Source organism: Scyliorhinus torazame, chromosome 9 (assembly GCF_047496885.1).
Source record: "Scyliorhinus torazame isolate Kashiwa2021f chromosome 9, sScyTor2.1, whole genome shotgun sequence".
Lineage (NCBI taxonomy): Eukaryota > Metazoa > Chordata > Chondrichthyes > Carcharhiniformes > Scyliorhinidae > Scyliorhinus > Scyliorhinus torazame.
Genome location: NC_092715.1, coordinates 72,413,193 through 72,437,739, shown reverse-complemented (window position 1 = coordinate 72,437,739; position 24,547 = coordinate 72,413,193). Strand labels below are relative to the sequence as shown.

General features: G+C 51.2%; 1 protein-coding gene across 1 annotated transcript in view; it reads left to right on the top strand.

Moving 5' to 3' along the window:
- The window catches only part of fcho2 (FCH and mu domain containing endocytic adaptor 2), a 337,179-nt gene that overhangs the window by 272,208 nt on the left and 40,424 nt on the right, over positions 1-24,547 (top strand). Inside the window, exon 27 of the mRNA XM_072516128.1 lies at positions 15,655-15,819. Coding sequence (XP_072372229.1) covers positions 15,655-15,819 — 165 coding nt within the window. The remainder of the gene's footprint in view (positions 1-15,654; positions 15,820-24,547) is intronic.

The following is a 24,547-nucleotide window of genomic DNA, read 5'->3' as shown; positions in this document are numbered from 1 at the left end:
TCCCCCGCTGGGGGCTGGGATCTGTACAGTTCCTCATAGAAGGCCTTAAGTGCCTCATTTACTTTCACCGCACTCCGCACCGTAGTTCCTCTTCCATCCTTGACTCCACCTATCCCCCTCGCTGCCATCCTCTTATGGAGCTGATGTGGCAGCATCCGGCTCGCCTTCTCCCCATACTCATACGTCACCCCCTGTGCTTTCCTCCACTGTGCCTCTGCCTTCCCTGTGTTCAACAGGTCGAATTCCGTCTGGAGACTTCGCCTCTCCCTAAGTAGTCCCTCTTCAGGGGCCTCTGCATATCTCCTGTCCACCCTTAAAATCTCCCCCACTAACCTCTCCCTTTCCCTGCCCTCTCTCTTCTCCCTGTGAGCCCTGATGGAGGTTAACTCTCCCCTGACCACCACCTTCAGCGCCTCCCATGCTACCCCCACCTGCACCTCCCCGTTGTCGTTGGCCTCCAAATACCTTTCAATGCACCCCCGTACCCTCCAGCACACCTCCTCATCTGCCAGTAATCCCACATCCAAACGCCGCAACGGGCGTTTGTCCCTCTCCTCTCCCAACTCCAGTTCCACCCAGTGCGGGGCGTGGTCTGAGATGGCTATGGCCGGATACTCCGTTCCCTCCACTTTCGGGATCAGCGCCCTGCTCAGAACAAAAAAATCTATCCGGGAGTAGGCTTTGTGTACGTGGGAGAAAAAAGAAAATTCCCTGGCCAGGGGCCTGGCAAATCTCCACTGATCCACTCCCCCCATCTGGTCCATAAACCCCCTAAGCACCTTGGCCGCAGCTGGCCTCTTCCCGGTCCTAGATCTGGAACGATCTAATGTTGGGTCCAACACCGTGTTAAAATCCCCCCCCCCCCATTATCAAGCTTCCTACCTCCAGGTCCGGAATGCGCCCCAACATACGCTTCATAAATGCAGCATCGTCCCAGTTCGTGGCGTATACATTTACCAATACCACCCACGCCCCCTGCAGCCTACCGCTCACCATCACGTATCGACTTCCATTGTCCATTACTATGTTCTTGGCCTCAAACGACACCCGCTTCCCCATCAGAATTGCCACCCCTCTATTCTTCGCATCCAGCCCCGAATGGAATACCTGTCCTACCCATCCCTTTCTTAACCTGACCTGGTCTGCCATCTTCAAATGTGTCTCCTGAAGCATGACCACGTCTGCCTTCAGTCCCTTTAAGTGAGTGAACACGCGGGCCCTCTTAACCGGCCATTCAGGCCCCTCACATTCCACGTTATCAGCCGGATTGGGGGGCTCTCCCCCCACCCCCCATCTGCCGACCCGCCATCTCCTGTTTTAGGCCAGTCCCGTGCCCGCGCCTCTCGCACCCTCCAGTCCCCCAGACGGGGAACCCCCGCCCCGACCACCTCTTCTGTTTTCAGTTCCCCCTCGGCCAATGCAGCAGCAACCCTATTTCCCCCCCCCCTCCCCCCGCTAGATCCATATCTAGCTCTTTTGCTCCCCCCATAACACTCCCTTAAGTCAGCTGACACCTGCTGACCCCGGCTTCCCCCGCCTTCCCATTGACCCCCCCCCCCGTGTGGAAATCCCCCCTCCTCCTCCTCCCCAGCAATCGGTGTGCGCTCCTCCATCTCCCCCCCCCCCCTCCGCCATTCCCTAACGCGGGAAAAAGCCCGCGCTTTCCTGAGCCAGCCTTTTCCCAATTCCGCCATCCACGGGCCTCCCCTCCCTCCAGCACCGGCGCCCACATTCCCCACAGTCTCCCCATCAAATCTCTTCCCCCATCCCCATCCATCGCCCCACCCGTGGAACATTCCTTACGCATAATTAAAACCCTGTCTCCAACCGACATCCCCCCCCACAACCACAGACCCTCAGTTTGAGTCCAATTTTTCAGTTTGGATAAAGGTTCAACCCTCTTCAGGTGTTTCAAAGTAGTGGTGTCGATCCTGAAATGTGACCCACAGTCGCGCTGGCTGCAGCATTCCGAATCTCACCCCCTTCCTATGCAGCATTGCCTTGGCCCGATTAAAACCAGCTCTCTTCTTTGCCACCTCCGCGCTCCAGTCCTGGTAGATTCGGATCACCGCATTCTCCCATCTACTACTCCGCTCCTTCTTGGCCCATCTCAGGACACACTCTCTGTCCACGAAACGATGAAACCTCACCACTACCACCCTTGGCGGCTCGTTGGCTTTGGGTCTCCTCGCCAGGATCCGATGAGCCCCATCTAACTCCAGGGGACTCGGAGAGGCCTCCGCACCCATCAGCGAATGGAGCATCGTGCTCACATACGCCCCGGCATCGGCCCCCTCCACCCCTTCCGGGAGACCCAGAATCCGAAAATTCTTCCTCCTCGACCTGTTCTCCAGGTCCTCGAATCTTTTGGCCCACCTCTTGGGCAGCACCTCGTGCGCCTCCATCTTCACCGCCAGGCCCAAGATCTCGTCCTGGTTCTCGGTGGCTTTTTCCCGCACCTCTCGGATTTCTACCCCTTGAGGCTTCTGGGTCTCCTTCAGCCCCTCGATCGCCGTCAGCAGTGGCGCCAGCACCTCTTTCTTAAGCTCCCCCACGCAGCGCCTGAGAAACTCCTGCTGCTCCAGCCCCCATGCTGCTCGATCTCCGCCCTCCGCCATCTTGTTTTTTCTCCCTCGTTTCTTTCGCTGCACCAAAGCCGCTTTTTTTTACCGCTCCACTTCTGGTCCACTCCATATACTATGGAAGGGGGACCTTGCTCTCACCTTCCCACACGGGAAGTCATCGAAAAATGCCCGTTGGGGCGCCTCTGGAGAGCCCAAAAGTCCGTTCTAGCGGGAGCCGCCGAAATGTGCGGCTTAGCTCCGCATCGTCGCAACCGAAAGTCCCAGGGTCAGCATTGTTGAGTTCAACGGGAATGAGCATGGCAAAAGTAGCCCCCAGCGGAAATATTGTATGGGTAGATCGGCAAAAGAATAGAATGAGGCGTTTGGGGTTTCTGCTCAAAAGGAAACAGAGACAGGTGTCTCAGTTAGCAATGAGGAGGATATCAAGAGAGGCTGAGAGGGAAGCTATAAGCTTATGTTACGTCTACAACAGCCTGAATAGCGTAGGAAGATCAAGGAGTGGTGAAAGGCTGTGGTATTGATATGCAAGTGCAGGACGAAATGAAAGCAACTCAGCAATCCTCTTTTGACAGTACCTTCCAAACCCAAAACCTCTATGACTTAGAAGAACAAGGGCAGTAGATGCATAGGAACATCACCCAAGTTTCTCTCCAAGCCTCGGCAGCACTGTGGTGCAGTGGTTAGCACTACTGCCTCACTGCACCGAGGACCCAGATTCGATCCCAGCCCCGGGTCACTATCCATGTGGTGTTTGCACATTCTCCCCGTGTCTACATGAGTCTCACACCCACAACCCAAAGATGTGCAGGTTAGGTGGATTGGCCCTTAATTGGAAATGTTAAAAAAAAAGTTTCCATCCAAGCCACACACCATCTTGACTTGGAGCTATATCACAGTTTCTTTACTATCGCTGGGTCAAAACCCTGGAGTTCCCTTCCTAAAACCACTGTGGGTGTATCTATGCCACACTGCAACACTTCAAGAAGGCAGCTTACCACCATCTTCTCGAGTGCAATTAGGGATAGGCAACAAATGCTGGCCTTGCCAGCAATGCTTGCATCCTATGAAAGATTAAAAATGATGATGAGAAGTGCCAATGGTAAAGAGGAAAGTAATAGAAGTGATGAGCTTGGGCCTGGAATGGCAGCCATAACATTCACACAAATGGACGCAGAGAAAACTCAAGAACACAACAGAAGAATTAGGAGATACATTAACTTGAGATTAACTCGAGGTAGATAGGCCTGGTAACGTATGAATTAATAAGACACACATTTACAGGTAGCAGATGGGGAATAGAGAAGAGGCAATAGGATGGAGTGCAGAGTCAAGGCTGGGAGGTCCTGTGGTAGAATAAAGCTTATCTGCTGGTACTAAATAGACTGATCTAGTGTAGTTTAAAAAAGGCAACTTCAGCTTACTCTCAAATTGTTCAATGTTCACGTCAACTAGGAGCAACAAACTGTTTTCAGCTTGGAAACAGATGTGGTAGCAAATGAAGTCCAGAAGCAATTTAAAGAAGAAGGTACCTGATGATGCACTGATGGAAGTATATGAGAATGAAGACCCGTAAGATCTTGAACTGGCAGAGAAGTGGTGTTTTGCCAGGAAAATAGAAATCTGGCTAGGAAGCAGAATGTAGTTCAATCTGCAAAATCAGTCACGGGCTTGGCAAGTGACAGCAATGGTGGAGGATGAGCTAGAAGCTATTAAAAGTTATTTTAAGATAATAATCTGAGCAAAATAGTCATTATAGATAAGCTGAGATAATTATAAGGAATATACGAGACCAGGGATTTCAAACACTGCTTCTGGGTGAAATAACAATTTACTTGTACTTATTCAATTTAGTATACTGCATTTTTTGCTCACGATTTATCTCCTTACAGTGGAGGACCAAACGCATATGGGGTGACCACGTTTCAGAGCATCTCCGTTCGGTCCAAAAGCTTGACCCCAAGCTTCCAGTTTGAATTGAATTAAACATACAGTTGCTCGTCATTTAAATTTTCCAATCCCTGTGATCAGTCTAGCATCAGCCTCCTAAATGGTTCCAATGAAACTCAACTTGAGCTCTAAGAACAGGGCCTCACCTATCCATTGGGACTCTCACAGCCTTCTGAACTTAACATTAAGTTCAGCAATTTCAGATCATAATGTATGCCCCCATTTTCAGAGATAATTGCAATTTACATAGAATCATAGAATTTACAGTGCAGAAGGAGGCCATTCGGCCCATTGAGTCTGCACCGGCCCTTGGAAAGAGCACCCCATTTAAGCTCAAACTTCCAACTTATCCCAGTAACCCCACCTAACCTTTTTGGACACTAAGGGCAGTTTAGCATTGCCAATTCACCTAACCTGCACATCTTTGAACTGGGAGGAAGCCGGAGCACCGGAGGAAACCCACGCAGACACAGGGAGAATGTGCAGACTCCGCACAGACAGTGACCCAAGCTGGGAATTGAACATGGGACCCTGGAGCTGTGAAGCAACTGTGCTACCGTGCTGCCCACATATGCAGATCTATCTTTTTGTTTCTTTTCCCATTACCATCACCTTTGGATAGACATATGGACGATAAGGGAATAGTGTAGATGGGCTTTAGAGTGGTTTCACAGGTCGGCGCAACATCGAGGGCCGAAGGGCCTGTACTGCGCTGTTATGTTCTATGTTTTCCCTTGTACCACTATCCTTTTGGCATTTAATGAATGTCCCTGCCTTCCATACTATCATAGGCCTTCCATTTGGTGCTTTGCTCCCTCCTTTCCCTGCCTCTGTACTTGTTTAATATCTATTGGGTCTCTTCAGGTCAGCAACCTGTTTCTCTTTCTGATTCTCTTTACACAGAAATTGACAGGTCTGCTGAGTATTTTCTGTTTTAATTTAGATTCCAGCATCCACGATATTTTATTTTTGTATGAGATTTTAATTACCATGTGTAAACAGTGTGTACTCCAGCTGGAAATGATAGGATCTGCTAATAGTTTACAACAGTAAATTATTTCCTTTTCAAAATGTTGCAGTTTTTACATATTGCAAGTAGTAGGGAGATGGAGGGTTTTTAAAAATTCATTTACGGGATAGGGCGTCACTGGCTAGGCCAGCATTTATTGCTAATCCCTAATTGCCCTTCTGAAGATGGTGGTGAGCTGCTGTCTTGAACTGCTGCAGTGCCTGAGGTGTAGGTGCACCTACAGTGCTGTTAGGGAAGGAGTTCCATCATTTTGACCCAGTAACTGAAGGAACGGCGATATATTTTCAAGTCTTGGAGGGGAGCCTCCAGGTGATGGGGTTCCCAGGTATCTGCTGCTCTTGTCCTTTTAGATGGTAGTGGTTGTGTGTTTGGAAGGTGCTGCCTAAGGAAGCATGGTGTGTTCCTGAAGTGCATCTTAGATGGTACACATGGCTGCCACTGTTCGTCGGAGGATTGAATTTTTGTGGAAAGGGTAGCAAACAAGTGGGTTGATTTGTCCTTGATGGTGGTGAGCTTCTTGAGTGTTGTTGGAGCTGCACTCATCCGGGCAAACGGAGTGTATGCCATTACACCTCTGACTTGTGCCTTGTAGATGATGGACAGGTTTTGTGCGTCAGGAGGTGAGTTACTTGCCACAGGATTCTTAGCCTTTGACCTACTCTGGTAGCCACAATATTAATATGGCCAGTATCCCAGTACAGTTTCTGGTCGATGGGAAGCCCCAGGATGTAGATTCCCCCTTGTTGGAGATAGTCTTTATCTGGCACTTGTATGGTGCGAATGTTACTTGGCACCTGGATATTGTCCATGTCTTGCTGCATTTGGACATGAACTGCTTCATTATCTGAAGAGTCGCGAATGGTGCTGAACATTGTGCAGTCATCTCCGAACATCCCCACTTCTGACCTTGTGATGGAAGGAAAGGTCACTGATGAAGCACCTGAAAATGATTGGGCCTAGGACACTACCCTGAGGAGCTCTGGCAGTGATGTCCTGGCGCTGAGATGATTGACCTCTAATCTTTGTGCCAGGTATGACTAACCAGTGAAGAGTTTTACCGCTGATTCCCATTGGCACCAATTTTGCTCGGGATCCTTGATACCATACTCAGTCAAATGCTGCCTTCATGACAAGGGCAGTCACTCTCACCTCACCTCTGCCGTTCAGCTCTTTTGTTCATGTTTGAACCAAGGCTGTAATAAGGTCAGGGGCCAAGTGACCCTGGCAGAACCCAAACTGAGCGTTCATGAGCAAGTTATTACTGAGTAAATGCCACTTGATAGCACTGTGAGTGACCCCTTCCATCACCTTTTATTTTAAATGTTTTTATTCAAGATTTTTCCATAATGTTTTACAAAACACTACAATAGAAAATATAATGCAAAGAAGGGAAAACATGCCAACAAAACAACTTAACCCCCTAACCAACTAAGAATTTAATAAACAAAAACAAAGCAAAGTAGAGCATCCGCCCCTTACAAATACAATGAAATCCCCCCCGGGTTGCTGCTGACCCCCACCTAACGCTCCGCGAGAAAGTCAAGGAACGGTTGCCACCACCTGGAGAACCCCTGTACAGACCCTCGCAAGGCAAACTTTATCTTCTCCAACCTGAGAAACCTCGCCATGTCATTGACCCAAGCCTCCACGCTTGGGGGTTTCGCGTCCCTCCACATTAACAAGAGCCTTCTCCGGGCTACCAAAGGCCAGGACTCGGGCCTCTTTCGACTCCTGCACTCCCGGATTGTCCGATACCCCAAATATCGCTATCCCCTGATTTGGTTGTCCAATTGGGAGTCCAAGACCTTGGACATAGCCTTTGCAAAGCCCTTCCAAAATTCCGTAAGCGCCGGGCATGTCCAGAACATATGGACATGGTTTGCTGGGCTCCCTGAACACCTCACGCACCTGTCCTCTACCCCAAAAAACCTACTCATTCTCGCCCTCGTCATATGCGCCCGGTGCACCACTTTAAACAGAATCAGGCTAAGCCTGGCGCAAGGTGAGGAGGAATTGACCCTGCCCAGGGCGTCAGCCCATAGGCCTTCATCAAGCTCCTCCCACTTGCCCTTCAGTTCTTCCACCAAGGCCTCCTCCGCCTCCTGCAGCTCCTGGTATATGGTCGAAACTTTGCCATCCCCCACCCACACCCTCGAGACCACCCTGTCCTGTATCCTCCGGGCAGGTAGCAGCGGAAATTCCCCCACCTGTTTTTTCACAAATGTCCTAACCTGCATGTACCTAAAGGTATTCCCCGGGGGTAGCCCACATTTCTCCTCCAGCGCCCTCAGATTGGCAAAAGTTCCATCGATAAACAAATCCCCCATCCTTCTCATTCCCGCCCTGTGCCGGCCTAGGAACCCACCGTCTATCCTACCTGGAACAAACCTGTGGTTGTTCCGTATCGGCGTCAAAACTGAGGCCCCTACCTCCCCCCTATGCCGTCTCCACTGCCCCCAAATCCTCAGTGTCGCCGCCACCACCGGGCTCGTGGTATACCCCGTCGGCGGAGGCGGCAATGGTGCCACATCACCAGTGCCCCCAAACTAGTATCTATACAGGACGCCGCCTCCAACCGTTTCCATGCCGCCCCCTCTCCCTCCATTCCCCATTTCCGAATCATCGACACATTCGGTGCCCAGTGATAGCTGCACAGGCTCGGCAGCGCCAACGTGGCCCCACCCCCCCACTCCAAAAACAGCCTCTTAACCTGCGGGGTCTTATTTGCCCACACAAATCCCGTGATACTCCTATTTACCCACTTGAAAAAGGACTTGGGGATGAGAATGGGCAGGCACTGGAAGACGAACAAGAACCTAGGGAGGACCGACATCTTTACGGTCTGCACCCTGCCCGCCAGGGAGAGTGGCAACATGTCCCACCTCCTAAAATCCTCCTCCATCTGACCCACCGGCCGCGATAAGTTGAGCTTGTGCAAGACCCTCCAGCTCTTGGCCACCTGGATGCCGAAGTACCGAAAGCTCCTCTCCAGCATCTTGAGCGGTAGCTCCCCCAACCTCTCTTCCTGGGCCCTCGCATGCACCATATAAAGCTCGCTTTTTCCCACGTTTAGCTTGTATCCCGCAAAATCTCTAAAATCCCTAAGAACCTGCACGATCTCCCCCATCCCCTCCACCGAATCCGCAATATACAGAAGCAGGTCATCCGCATACAGCGAAATCCGGTGCTCCTGCTCCTGCCCCCCCTCCGAACCATCCCCCTCCAGTTTCTGGACTCCCTCAACGACATGGCCAGCGGCTCAATCGCCAAGGCAAACAGCAGGGGGGACAAAGGGCACCCCCGCCTCGTTCCACGATATAACCCAAAGTACCCTGACCGCAACCGGTTTGTCGACTCACTCACTACCGGGGCCTGGTACAACAATTTGACCCACCCTATGAATTCCTCCCCAAATCCAAATCTGCCTAACACCTCCCAGAGGCACTCCCACTCCACCCGATCGAAGGCCTTCTCCGCGTCCATTGCTACTACCACTTCTGCGTCCCCAGCTCCGAGGGCATCATGATCACATTCAGGAGCCTCCGCACATTCGTATTCAGCTGCTTGCCCCTCACAAACCCCGTCTGATCCTCATGAATCACTCCCGGGACACAATCCTCAATTCTAGAGGCCAAGATCTTGGCCAACAGCTTGGCATTCACATTAAGGAGTGAAATCGGCCAATAGGAGCCGCATTGCAGCGGGTCCTTATCATGCTTGAGGATAAACAGGATCAGAGCCTGCAACATCATCGGGGGAAGGATACCCTTTTCCTTAGCCTCGTTAAAAGTTCTCAACAACAGCGGGCCCAACACCTCTGAGAATTTCCTATAGAACTCTACGGGGAACCCATCCGGCCCCGGGGCCTTGCCCGCCTGCATAATCCCCAACCCCTTAACTAGATCTCCATCCCAATCGGGGCCCCCAGTCCCTCTATCCGCCCTTCCTCCAACTTTGGGAACCTCAGTTGGTCCAAGAACTGCCTCATCCCCTCCCCACCCTCCGGGGGTTCTGACTCATACAGTTTACCATAAAAGTCCTCAAAGACCTCGTTTATTTTAGCTGGACTCTGCACCGTGTTCCCCCCCTCTCTCTAATTCCCCCAATCTCCCTAGCCGCCTCCCTCTTCCGCAGCTGATGCGCCAGCATCCGACTTGCCTTCTCCCCATACGCATACACTGCTCCTGTACCTTCCTCAACAAGGCCTCAGCCTTCCCCGTGGAATCCGACTCAGCATCCGCTTCATGAACTCCGCATCGTCCCAGTTCGGAGCATACACATTCACTAGCACCACCCGGGCCCCCTGCAGCCTGCCACTCACCATAACATAACGACCCCCCTTATCCGCCACAATACCCACCGCCTCAAATGACCCCTTCCATCACTGATTATGATGGAGAGTAGACTGATGGGGCAGTAATTGGCTGACTTTGATTTGTTCTATTTCTTGTATACAGGACATACAGGGCAATTTCCCCCATTGCCAGGTAGATGCCAGTGTTGTAGCCCTACTGTAAGAGCTTGGCTAGGAGCGTGGCAAGCTCTGGAGCACAAGTCTTCAGGACTATTACCGAAATGTCTTACAAAGTATTTAAAGTACAGAAACTGTGTCAGTATTAATGCTCACACAAGTTTCCTCCTACCCTTAGAACATAGAAAATTACAGCACAGAACATGCCCTTCGGCCCACGATGTTGTCCTGAACCTTTGCCCTAGATTAATCATAGATTATCATTGAATTTACAGTGCAGAAGGAGGCCATTCGGCCCATTGAATCTGCACCGGCTCTTGGAAAGAGCACCCTACCCCAGGTCAACACCTCCGCCCGACACTAAGGGCAATTTTGGACACTAAGGGCAATTTATCATGGCCAATCCACCTAACCTGCACATCTTTGGACTGTGGGAGGAAACCTGAGCACCCGGAGGAAACCCACGCACACACGGGGAGGATGTGCAGACTCCGCACAGACAGTGACCCAAGCCGGAATCGAACCTGGGACCCTGTAGCTGTGAAGCAGTTGTGCTATCCACAATTCTACCGTGCTGCCCTTAAGAACAAATTAATCTACACTATATCATTCTACCGTAATCCATGTACCTATCCAATAGCTGCTTGAAGGCCCCTAATGTTTCCGACTCAACTACTTCCACAGGCAGTGCATTCCATGCCCCCACCACTCTCTGGGTAAAGAACCTACCTCTGACATCCCCCCCCTATATCTTCCACCATTCACCTTAAATTTATGTCCCCTTGTAATGGTTTGTTCCACCCAGGGAAAAAGTCTCTGACTCTACTCTATCTATTCCCCTGATCATCTTATAAACCTCTATCAAGTCGCCCCTCATCCTTCTCCCTTCTAATGAGAAAAGGCCTAGCACCCTCAACCTTTCCTCATAAGACCTACTCTCCATTCCAGGCAACATCCTGGTAAATCTCCTTTGCACCTTTTCCAAAGCTTCCACATCCTTCCTAAAATGAGGCGACCAGAACTGTACACAGTACTCCAAAGTTTTGTACAGCTGCATCATCACCTCACGGCTCTTAAATTCAATCCCTCTGTTAATGAACGCTAGCACACCATAGGCCTTCTTCACATCTCTATCCACTTGAGTGGCAACTTTCAAAGATGTATGAACATAGACCCCAAGATCTCTCTGCTCCTGCACAGGGCTAAAGAGCTGGCTTTTAAAGCAGACCAAGGCAGGCCAGCAGCACGGTTCAATTCCCGTATCAGCCTCCCCGAACACGCGCTGGACTGTGGCGACTAGGGGCTTTTCACAGTAACTTCATTTGAAGCCTACTTGTGACAATAAGCGATTTTCATTTCATTTCAAAATGGACAACCTCACACTTTTCAGGGTTAAACTCCATCTGCCACTTCTCAGCCCAGCTCTGCATCCTATCTATGTCTCTTTGCAGCCGACAACAGCCCTCCTCACTATCCACAACTCCACCAATCTTCGTATCGTCTTCAAATTTACTGACCCACCCTTCAACTCCCTCATCCAAGTCATTAATGAAAATCACAAACAGCAGAGGACCCGGAACTGATCCCTGCGGTACGCCACTGGTAACTGGGATCCAGGTTGAATATTTGCCTTCCACCACCACACTCTGACTTCTATCGGTTAGCCAGTTCGTTATCCAACTGGCCAAATTTCCCACTTTCCCATGCCTCCTTACTTTCTGCAGAAGCCTACCATGGGGAACCTTATCAAATGCCTTACTAAAATCCATGTACACTACATCCACTGCTTTACCTTCATCCACATGCTTGGTCACCTCCTCAAAGAATTCAATAAGACTTGTAAGGCAAGACCTACCCCTCTCAAATCCGTGCTGACTATCCCTAATCAAGCAGTGTCTTTCCAGATGCTCAGCAATCCTATCCTTTCCATTACTTTGCCTACCACCGAAGTAAGACTAACTGGCCTGTAATTCCCAGGGTTATCCCTAGTCCCTTTTTTGAACAGGGGCACGACATTCGCCACTCTCCAATCCCCTGGTACCACCCCTGTTGACAGTGAGGACGAAAAGATCATTGCCAACGGCTCTGCAATTTCATCTCTTGCTTCCCATAGAATCCGTGGATATATCCCGTCAGGCCCGGGGGACTTGCCTATCCTCAAGTTTTTCAAAATGCCCAACACATCTTCCTTCCTAACAAGTATTTCCTCGAGCTTACCAGTCTGTTTCACACTGTCCTCTCCAACAATATGGCCCCTCTCATTTGTAAATACAGAAGAAAAGTACTCGTTCAAGACCTCTCCTATCTCTTCAGACTCGATACACAATCTCCCGCTACTGTCCTTGATCGGACCTACCCTCGCTCTAGTCATTCTCATATTTCTCACATATGTGTAAAAGGCCTTGGGGTTTTCCTTGATCCTACCCGCCAAAGATTGTTCATGCCCTCTCTTAGCTCTCCTAATCCCTTTCTTCAGTTCCCTCCTGGCTATCTTGTATCCCTCCAGCACCCTGTCTGAACCTTGTTTCCTCAGCCTTACATAAGTCTCCTTTTTCGTCTTAACAAGACATTGAACCTCTCTTGTCAACCATGGTTCCCTCACTCGACCATCTCTTCCCTGTCTGACAGGGACATACATATCAAGGACACATAGTACCTGTTCCTTGAACAAGTTCCACATTTCACTGTCCTTCCCTGACAGCCTTTGTTCCCAACTTATGCACTTCAATTATTGTCTGACAACATCGTATTTACCCTTCCCCCAATTGTAAACCTTGCCCTGTTGCACGCACCTATCCCTCTCCATTACTAAAGTGAAAGTCACAGAATTGTGGTCACTATCTCCAAAATGCTCCCCCACTAACAAATCTATCACTTGCCCTGGTTCATTACCAAGTACCAAATCCAATATGGCCTCCCCTCTGGTCGGACAATCTACATACTGTGTTAGAAAAGCTTCCTGGACACACTGCACAAACACCACCCCATCCAAACTATTTGATCTAAAGAGTTTCCACTCAATGTTTGGGAAGTTGAAGTCACCCATGACTACTACCCTGTGACTTCTGCACCTTTCCAAAATCTGTTTCCCAATCTGTTCCTCCACATCTCTGCTACTATTGGGGGGCCTATAGAAAACTCACAACAAGGTGACTGCTCCTTTCCTATTTCTGACTTCAACCCATACTACCTCAGTAGGCAGATACTCCTCGAACTGCCTTTCTGCAGCTGTTATACTATCTCTAATTAACAATGCCCCCCCCCCCACCTCTTTTACCACCCTCCCTAATCTTATTGAAACATCTATAACCAGTGACCTCCCAACAACCAATTCTGCCCCTCTTCTATCCACGTTTCCGTGATGGCCAGGAGGGTTGTGGGGCAAGAGGACGAGATGCCTCCAGGCTGGCAATGAATGTCGCTCAGAGAAGGTGGGGGTCCTGGGGGACTTAGGCTGAGCTGGAGGGGTTTGGGCAAGTGGTCTTTCCTGGGATGGAGCCGGTTGGCTGGTCTTCCCACCTGTACCCTTGAAAATCATTAAACTTGTCTTTCAGCATGTCAATTTTTGGTTTAAATTCTTTTCTCTTATCTGTTGGAATCTCCCAACATGTCTATGATCTGTAAGAAGAAAGAAAGTTCTCTCTGTAGCTTTAAAACATTTGAACTCTTAGTTCTGAGAGCTTCCTTGGAAGGCTAGGTGCTCTGTCTGATGCTGCTGCTGCACCTTCTCTTTATAGGAAGCTTTTCAGAACAAATAGACAGTCTCTTTAAAAAAATACTGTGGTTGGAAAGAACACCTGCTCAAAAGAGGACTCACTTTAGAATTAATGGACCCCTGTAGAGCTATATAAATAATCCAACTGTAATCATTCCTTTGAAATTTACTGGACTTGTCAATCGAGTGGCTTGTAAAAGGAAATGGGCTATGAAATTGAATGTAAACAGTGCAGTTGAAATCTTTTGGTGTTCTAAGCATACATAGAGGCTTGAAAAAGTTAAAAGGGCAATTAAATTGACTGTGCTAAAAAGTACTTGAAAGGTTTCCACCACATTAAAGGGAAGACTTTCACATTCTTCTGACAGATTATTAATACTAACATGCTGGAAAAGTCATGAATAGGTTCCACAACGTCAGAGGAAAGACTTACAACTGAAATTTGAGAATGCTTTTCAAGGGTATTGATGGGAAGACCTGCCAAACGATACCCATCCCAGGAAAGACCCCACATGTGAGCCTCTCCAGTCTAGCCCAAGCCCCCACCTCCCTGAAGGACCCCCTCAACACCCTGGAGGCACTTGTAGGGAGGATACTGACCCCCTTGCCCCCCTCTCAAAGTCCAAGGTGCCAGGTTGACATTGCCAAGGGATGGGACCTGAAGGAGAGGTAGGGAATTTGGCATGCCCATAACGGGGTTCGGGCGACCTCTTGGATTAGAGCACTTGTCAATGTTTCCGGATGGGGAAGTCCCTGCCAGTGATTAGGCGGGGTATCATGGGCTGCAACATTATTCTGAGAACGGGACACCCTTTAAAAAAAGGCACCCCGATCTCTGAGGTCCGGGACCTGTCAGCACGTTAGGCCCACAAGGGCATGTCAGCATTGTTCCGCGCTCCAGGAGGAATCACTCCAGTTTTACTGCTGGCGGGAGCACTGCTCAAATTGGGAAAATCATGCCCTATGTCTACCTTGTTGTCATTTCATAATCTTAAAGACCTAAATCAGATCAGTTTATCTGCTCTAAAAGATTCTTCATTTGAATCATTAACATTGTTTCCACTGATGCTGTCTGACCTGTTGAATATTTTGAGCATTTTCTGTTTTTATTTCAAGCTTTGAACATCTACAGTATTCTGCATGAGCTACTGTTCCTTGAACACTATTGCCCTAGCATTGCTTGCACAAAATATGCTGTATTACGCTAATAAACAAGAATTCTTATTACTGCCAGCCTGTATTGCAATACAGCTGTTGAAGTGAGTGTATGTTTTGAATATGCTGATCCAGTCAGAGGGCCATAATGGGATTTGCGCCAGCAAGATCGCGGTTTGAGATCCTCCCTGCACCCCGCCAGTGATTTAATCAGGCTTGTGCAGAGGTGCCTGGAGGTCCCAGGGTTAAGGGCTGAGGCTGGGCATTGCTCCCTTGCACACTGGTGGTGCCCCCTTCCACACTGACAGTGCCAGGGGGCTTCCGCATATGTGTGGTGAGGGATGGGCGCTGGCCAACACACGCACCGGGGGGGGTGTGGGCAGGCGGAGAGTGCCCCCTAGCACTTAACATGATGGGGAGGTTGCCCCAAATCTTGTTGGCGGTGGGGTGGGGGACCTCCTCTCCTCGCCTCTGTGGCCTTGGGGGAGTAGGAGGGAGTTCATTTTTCTCGCAGGTCGGGGCACCCTTTAAAGATGGCGCCCCAATCTCTGTGTAGCCGGGGTTGCCTGCCCTATCAGGCCCCACCCCTGATTTTGTTTTGACAGAATGTCAGAAAATCTGATCAGTAAACCTGGTTCTGTTTCTGGAGAGGAACACATCATTTTCAGTCAGGACATGATTACCATTTGTTTGGACAATTCCACGCTTAATGTATGCATTACTTCACAGAGAACTACCCCTTTTCTTTCAGGTTCTGGATCCCTCAGAGCAAAATTTGACTTGTCAGAAGGTCCAACCAAACCATCAACTCTTGCAGTCCAATTTGTTAGTGAAGGATCCACGCTGTCAGGAGCAGATGTGGAGCTTGTAGGCACTGGTTACAGACTTTCCTTAATAAAGAAGAGATTTGCTACAGGTAACAATTGCAGAATTTTTACATTTCTAAGACACATTTGTACAGTTGTGGAGTGGCTTATTGGAAGTTGTACAAATAAATTAAGAAAAACAGGCATGCTGGTGTAAAGGATGTACGGTTGCCGTAGTCCCAGATGGCCATAGGCTGCGAGGAGGAGAGCTGACTGGTGGTGATTTAACCTAAGGATCCACCACACCTCAGGTGAGGGGCTGAAACGCCAGGGCCTTCATGAATAACCTCAGCTGGTATGGGAATTGAACCCATGCTGTTGGCTTCGCTCTGCATCACAAATCAGCTGTCCAGCCAACTGAGCTAAACCGGCTAAACTGGTGTTGCAGTGGTTATGTTATTGCACTAGTAATCCAGAAAATGGAAGTGGCAAATTTCAGTTCAGTTTTTAGATGCTGGGAACTCGTTTCTTATGGTGAGAGGATCACAATCTCAGGATTGGGATTACCCTCAATTTAGGACAGAGATCAGGGGGTTGGATAGGGTGGACAGTGAGAGCCTTCTCCCGGGGATGGAAATGGCTGGCACAAGGGGACATAGCTTTAAACTGAGGGGTAATAGATATAGGACAGAGGTCAGAGGTAGGTTCTTTACGCAAAGAGTAGTGAGGCCGTGGAATGCCCTACCTGCTACACTAGTGAACTCGCTAACATTGAGGGCATTTAAAAGTTTATTGGATAAACATATGGATGATAATGGCATAGTGTAGGTTAGATGGCTTTTGTTTCGGTGCAACATTGTGGGCTGAAGGGCCTGTACTGCGCTGTATTGTTCTATGTTCTAGATGAAATATTTCCACTCAGGGCTGTGAATCTTTGGAATACACCCTAGAGGACTATAGATACTCAGTTAAGAACATAACAACTAGGAGTAGGAGCAGGCAATTCAGCCCCTCTCTTTCGCTCTGCCATTCATTACAACTATGGCTCATCTCCTCTTGGCCTGAACTGCATTTTCCTACCCGTTTCCCATAACCCATCAACCCATTACTAATTAAAAATCGGTTTATCTCATTGTTAAATTTTCTTAATGTCCCAGCATCCACCGCACCAATTTCCCAATGACAGATGTTAAAATAACTGGTCTATAGTTTCCTACTTTCTGCATCCCTCCCTTTTAGAATAACGGTGTTACATTAGCATTTTTCCAATCCACCAGAACCTTTCCCGCATTCGGAGAATTTTGGAATTAATAACCAATGGAACCACTGTCTCTGCTGCCACTTGCTTTAAGACCCTAGGATGTAGGTCGTCGGGCCCTGGGGATTTATCTGTCTTCAATCCTAATGGTTTGTGTGGTAGTATGTATTGGGGGTCATGTGGGACTGGAAGCCCTAATGTCATTGGCTGACAGATCCCGGGTCCTGGTTGGCCGTTGACCTCATACTCCGCCCTGAAGGCGAAGTATAAGAAGCCGGTGCCTTCCCCCGCATGCCAGTTTACTATCGGGCTGCTGGGGAACAGACACGCTTAATAAAGCCTCATCGACTTCACTCTGTTTGTCTCACGGAGTCTTTGTGCGCCACAATTTATTAAGCGTGTCTGTTCCCATGATGATGATTGTTCTAACTTCCTCCCATTCTGTTACCTCAGTATTACCTATTACTATTATGATGGTACTAGTGCCCTCCACTGTGAAAACTGAGGCAAAATATTGATTTAACGTCTCCACCATTTCTGTTTTCCCCACTAATAAATCCCTGGTCCCATCCTCCCGGTCTCATCCTTCAAGGAACCAATCACTATAACTACTCTCTTCCCTTTTGTGAACTTATAGAAGCTTTTGCTATCCTTTTTTATATTTTGCACTCGTTTTCTTTCATCATTTACCTTTGCTTTTTTATTACTATTTTAGTAACCCTTTGTTGATCTTTAAATGTTTCCCAATCTTCCAGCCTGCCACTGGCCTTTGCAATATGGTATGCCTTAGTTTTTGTCTTTATGTCATCTTTAACTTCCTTGCTTAGCCATGGATGTTTTATCCCCCTCTTACAATATTTCTTCCTCTCTGGAATATATATTAGCCACTGGTCATCAACTGCCCTACCTTTTAGCCTTCCTGCCCAGTCCACTCAGGCCAAATCTGTCCTCATACCAACGTAATTCCAGTTGTTTCACTCCAGAACGCTAGTGTGGGACTCCAGTTTCTCGCCCTCAAACTGAATTTGAAGTTCTCTCCTGCTTTGATCACTCTACCTTAGAGGATCCTTAACTATGAGGTCATTAATTAATTCCTCATCATTACACAATACCAAATGCAGAATAGCCTGCTCCCTGGTTGGTTCCACAATCTTTAATACATTCAATGAACTCTCCCTCAAGGCTACCCTTACAATTTGATTAATCCACTCTGTATGCATATTGATATGCATGATTATTGTTGCACCTTTATTACAAGTCTCCAATATTTCATGGTTTATCCTGTGCTCCACTGCAGACCTACTGTTTGGGGACCTATAGATTTGTCCCACCAGGGACTTTTGTATTTCTTATTTCTACCCAGACTGATTCCACGTTTTGGTTTCCAGTGTCTATACCATTTCTCACTACAGCACTGATCCCTTCCTTTACTAGAGATCACCTCCTTTTCCTTTCTGACTATCCTTCCAAAACACTGAGTACCCTTGGATATTCAACTACCAGACCTCGTCTCCTTGTAACCATGTCTCAGTAATTGCCACCAAATCATAGTCCGTTGTCTTCATTTACGCTGTTAACTCATTAATTTTATTCCGTGTGCTTTATGTATTCAGACACAAAGCCTTTAAGTTTGTTCTATTATCAAATTTTCCTACTCTTGTCTGATTCCTTGGGGCAATATGACATTCACACGTTCTGTCCCTTCCGTTTATTTTCTGGTAACAATCCACCTCATCACTAACCTGCACTCCTACCTTCCCATTTAATTTTGATTTTCCATGCAACTCAATCCTCCTCTTCCTGCCCCCCCACTATGTTTAAAGCGCAATCTTCAGCCCTATACAGTTCGCCAGCACTCTTGTCCCAGCATGATTCATATGAAGACCGTCCCATTGGACCAGCTCCATCCTTCGCCGGTACTGGTGCGAATGTTCCATGAATTTGAACCCATGTTTCCCACACCAACCTTTTGAGGCAAGCTTTCTGTCCCTTTAATCTGTGCCAATAAGCTTGTTGCTCAGGTAGTGATCTGGAGATTATTACCTTTTCGGTTCTGCTTTTTAATTTGGCTCCTAGCTAGTCTGATTCCCTCAGCAGAACCTCTATCCTTGTTCTACCTAGAACATAGAACATACAGTGCAGAAGGGGGCCATTCGGCCCACCGAGTCTGCACCAACCCACTTAAGCCCTAACTTCCACCTATCCCCCTAACCCAATAACCCCTCCTAACTTTTTTGGACACTAAGGGCAATTTTAGTGTGGCCAATCCATCTAATCCATTTTTCAACTGCTGGGAGGAAACCGGAGCACCCGGAGGAAACCCACGCAGACACGGGGAGAACATGCAGACTCTGCACAGACAGTGACCCAGCAGGGAATTGAACCTGGGATTCTGGTGTTGTGAAACCACAGTGCTAACCACTATGCTGCCTACAAATGTAATTTGTACATACATGGACCATGATAACTGGATCTTTCCCCTCCCACTCCCAAGTTCCTCTGCAGCCCAGGTGAGAGATATCGAACCCTGGCACCAGGTAAGCAACACAACCTTCGGGACTCTCAAGCCTAGTCACAGAGAACAGTGTCCATGCCCCTAACTGTACCATCCCCAATTATGACTACATTTCTGTCCCACCACTTGAATGGCTCCCTGCACCACAGTGCTGTGGTGCACTGTTTGCTTATCGTCCTCACAGTCCCTGCTCTTGTCCATACAGGGAGCAAAAGTTTTGAACCTGTTAGACAAGGGTCGAAACTCCTGCAACCCTACCTCTTGGATCCCTCCTGTCCCTGACCACTGACTGAGTTCAAAGTAATTAATCTAAGAGATGTGGCTGCCTCCTGAAACACAGCATCCAGGTAGCTCTCCCCTCCCTGATGTGTCGCAGCATCCGAAGCTCAGACTCCTGCTCCTCGGCTCCGACTCCTGCTCCGCAGCTCTGAGCCGAAGTTCCTCAGGCAACCAACACTTGCTACAGGTGTGTTCACTGAAAACCACAATGGTGTCCAGCAGCAACCTCTACATCATGCAGCAGCCGTCACTGGGGCAAAATCCTGGTACTCGCTCCCTAACAGCACAGTAGGTATACCTACACCTCAGGGACTGCAGCAGTTCAAGAAACTCACCATCACCTCCTGAAAGGCAACTAGGGCTGGGCAATAAAAACTGGTCTAGCAAGCAACGACCACATCCTATATATTAATTTTTAAAAACAAAAAAAGTGCAATACATCATCTGGCCCCTGTATCTATATTTTATTTAAGTAACTTTTAATTTTTTTTTATATCAGTAAAATATTTCTCCTTTTTACCTTTAGTAGTATGGCTCTATATGCTTTGCCGATGTCAATGCATTTACATGGTGTATTTACCGTATGTCCTATGGTTTGCATGTATGGAACAATCTGCCTGGACTCTACACAGAACAATGATGTTCACTGTCCCCCAGTACACGTGACAAACCTAAATCTAATCTGAAAGCAATTTAGAATAGTTACACAAATTAGCAGTTACATACCAGCCAATGAACTGACTGGTTATTCAAACTGAGCCCATTGCCCGAGTAGAGGTGTCCCACACAGACCCAGCTGTTCCCACCCGCTGCCCGAATAGAGGTGTCTCCCGCAGACCCAGCTGTCTCCACCCGCTGCCCGAGTAGAGGTGTCACCCGCAGACCCAGCTGTCTCCACCCGCTGCCCAAATGGAGGTGTACCACGCAGACCCAGCTGTCACCCGCTGCCCGAGTAGAGGTGCCTACGACAAACCAAGCTGTCTTCACCCGCTAACCGAATAGAGGTGTTCCCCGCAAATCCAGCTGTCTCCACCCGCTGCCCAAGTAGAGGTGTCCCCCGCAAATCCAGCTGTGTCCCGCTGCCCGAGTAGAGGTGTCCCCCGCAAATCCAGCTGTCTCCACCCGCTACCCGAGTAGAGGTGTCGCCCGCAGACCCAGCTGCCTCCACCCACTGCCCGAGTAGAGGTCTTCCCCCCCCCCATACCCAGCTGTCTCCCGCTGCTCGAGTTGAGGTGTCCACCGCAACCCAGCTGTGTCCCGCTGCCCGAGTAGAGGTGTCCACCGCAACCCAGCTGTCACCCGCTGCCCGAGTAGAGGTGTCCCCCGCAGACCCAGCTGTCACCCGTTGCCCGAGTAGAGGTGTCCCCCGCAGACCCAGCTGTCACCCGCTGCCTGAGTAGAGGTGTCCTACGCAAACCCAGCTGTCTCCCGCTGCCTGAGTAGAGGTGTCCCCTGCAAACCCAGCTGTCTCCCGCTGCCCGAGTAGAGGTGTCCCCCGCAGACCCAGCTGTCACCCGCTGCCTGAGTAGAGGTGTCCCCTGCAAACCCAGCTGTCACCCGCTGCCCGGGTAGAGGTGTCCACCGCAACCCAGCTGTCACCCGCTGCCCGAGTAGAGGTGTCCCCCGCAGACCCAGCTGTCACCCGTTGCCCGAGTAGAGGTGTCCCCCGCAGACCCAGCTGTCACCCGCTGCCTGAGTAGAGGTGTCCCCCGCAAACTCAGCTGTCACCCGCTGCCTGGGTAGAGGTGGCCCCCGCCTATCCAGCTGTCTCCAACCGCTGCCCGAGAAGAGGTGTCTCCCGCAGACCCAGCTGTCACCCCATGCCCGAGTAGAGGCGTCCCCCGCAAACCCAGCTGTCTCCACCCGCTGCCCCAGTAGAGGTGTCCACCGCAATCCCAGCTGTCTCCACCCGCTAACCGAATAGAGGTGTTCCTCGCATATCCAGCTGTCTCCCGCTGCCCGAGTAGAGGTGTCTCCCGCAAACCCAGCTGTCTCCCGCTGCCCGAGTAGAGGTGTCCACCGCAACCCAACTGTCACCCGCTGACCGAGTAGAGGTGTCCCCCGCAAACCCAGCTGTCACCCGCTGCCCGGGTAGAGGTGTCCCCCGCAAAACCAGCTGTCTCCACCCGCTGCCCAGGTAGAGGTGTCCCCCACAAACCCAGCTGTCTCCACCCGCTGCCCGAGTAGAGGTGTCCCCCGCAAACCCAGCTGCCTCCACCCACTGCCCGAGTAGAGGTGTCCACCGCAATCCCAGCTGTCACTCCCTGCCCGAGTAGAGGTGTCCCCCGCATACCCAGCTGTCTCCCGTAAACCGAGCTGTCTCCCGCTGCCCGAGTAGAGGTGTCCTCCGCAGACCCAGCTGTCTCCCGCTGCCCGAGTAGAGGTGTCCCCCGCAGACCCAGCTGCCACCCGCTGCCTGAGTAGAGGTGTCCACTGCAAACCCAGCTGTCACTCCCTGCCCGAGTAGAGGTGTCCCCCGCAAACCCAGCTGTCTCCAACCGCTGCCCGAGTAGAGGTGTCTCCCGCAGACCCAGCTGTCACCCGCTGCCCGAGTAGAGGTGTCCCCCGCAAACCCAGCTGTCACCCGCTGCCCGAGTAGAGGTGTCCTCCGCAGACCCAGCTGTCTCCTGCTGCCCAAGTAGAGGTGTCCCCCACAGACCCAGCTGTCTCCACCTGCTGCCCGAGCAGAGGTGTCCCCCGCAAACCCAGCTGTCTCCACCTGCTGCCCGAGTAGAGGTGTCCCCCGCTTACCCAGCTGTCTCCCGCTGCCCGAGTAGAGGCGTCCCCCGCTTACCCAGCTGTCACCCGCTGCCCGAGTAGAGGTGTCCCCCGCTTACCCAGCTGTCTCCCACTGTCTGAGTAGAGGTGTCCCCCGCTTACCCAGCTGTCTCCCGCTGCCCGAGTAGAGGTGTCCCCCGCAGACCCAGCTGTCAACGTTGCCCGAGTAGAGGTGTCCCCCGCAGACCCAGCTGTCTCCACCCGCTGCCCGAGTAGAGGTGTCTCCCGCAGACCCAGCTGTCTCCACCCCCCGCCTGAGTAGAGGTGTCCCCCGCATACCCAGCTGTCACTCCCTGCCCGAGTAGAGGTGTCTCGCGCAGACCCAGCTGTCTCCAACCGCTGCCCGAGAAGAGGTGTCCCCCGCAGACCGAGCTGCCTCCTCCCCCTGCCTGAGTAGAGGTGTCCACCGCAAACCCAGCTGTCACTCCCTGCCCGAGTAGAGGTGTCCCCCGCATACACAGCTGTCTCCCCTAAACCGAGCTGTCTCCCGCTGCCCGAGTAGAGGTGTCCCCGCAGACCCAGCTGTCTCCTGCTGCCCGAGTAGAGGTGTCCCCCGCAGACCCAGCTGTCACCCGCTGCCTGAGTAGAGGTGTCCACTGCAAACCCAGCTGTCACTCACTGCCCGAGTAGAGGTGACCCCGCATACCCAGCTGTCTCCACGCGCTGCCCGAGTAGAGGTGTCACCCGCAGACCCAGCTGTCACCCGCTGCCCGAATAGAGGTGTCCCCCGCAGACCCAGCTGTCACCCGCTGCCTGAGTAGAGGTGTCCCCCGCAAACCCAGCTGTCACCCACTGCCCGGGTAGAGGTGGCCTCCGCAAACCCAGCTGTCACCAACTGCCCAAGTAGAGGTGTCTCCCGCAGACCCAGCTGTCTCCCGCTGCCCGAGTAGAGGTGTCCCCCGCAAACCCAGCTGTCTCCACCTGCTGCCTGAGTAGAGGTGTCCCCCGCTTACCCAGCTGTCTCCCGCTGCCCGAGTAGAGGTGTCCCCCGCTTAACCAGCTGTCTCCCGCTGCCCGAGTAGAGGTGTCCCCCGCAGACCCAGCTGTCACCCGTTGCCCAAGTAGAGGTGTCCCCCACTTACCCAGCTGTCTCCCGCTGCCCGAGTAGAGGTGTCTCCCGCAGACCCAGCTGTCTCCACCCGCTGCCCGACTAGAGGTGTCTCCCGCAGACCCAGCTGTCTCCACCCCCTGCCTGAGTAGAGGTCTCCCCCGCATACCCAGCTGTCTCCCGCTGCACGAGTAGAGGTGTCCCCCGCAGACCGAGCTGCCTCCTCCCCCTGCCTGAGTAGAGGTGTCCACCGCAAACCCAGCTGTCACTCCCTGCCCGAGTAGAGGTGTCCCCCGCATACCCAGCTGTCTCCCGTAAACCGTGCTGTCTCCCGCTGCCCGAGTAGAGGTGTCCCCGCAGACCCAGCTGTCTCCTGCTGCCCGAGTAGAGGTGTCCCCCGCAGACCCAGCTGTCACCCGCTGCCTGAGTAGAGGTGTCCACTGCAAACCCAGCTGTCACTCACTGCCCGAGTAGAGGTGACCCCGCATACCCAGCTGTCTCCACGCGCTGCCCGAGTAGAGGTGTCACCCGCAGACCCAGCTGTCACCCGCTGCCCGAATAGAGGTGTCCCCCGCAGACCCAGCTGTCACCCGCTGCCTGAGTAGAGGTGTCCCCCGCAAACCCAGCTGTCACCCACTGCCCGGGTAGAGGTGGCCTCCGCAAACCCAGCTGTCACCAACTGCCCAAGTAGAGGTGTCTCCCGCAGACCCAGCTGTCTCCCGCTGCCCGAGTAGAGGTGTCCCCCGCAAACCCAGCTGTCTCCACCTGCTGCCTGAGTAGAGGTGTCCCCCGCTTACCCAGCTGTCTCCCGCTGCCCGAGTAGAGGTGTCCCCCGCTTAACCAGCTGTCTCCCGCTGCCCGAGTAGAGGTGTCCCCCGCAGACCCAGCTGTCACCCGTTGCCCAAGTAGAGGTGTCCCCCGCTTACCCAGCTGTCTCCCGCTGCCCGAGTAGAGGTGTCC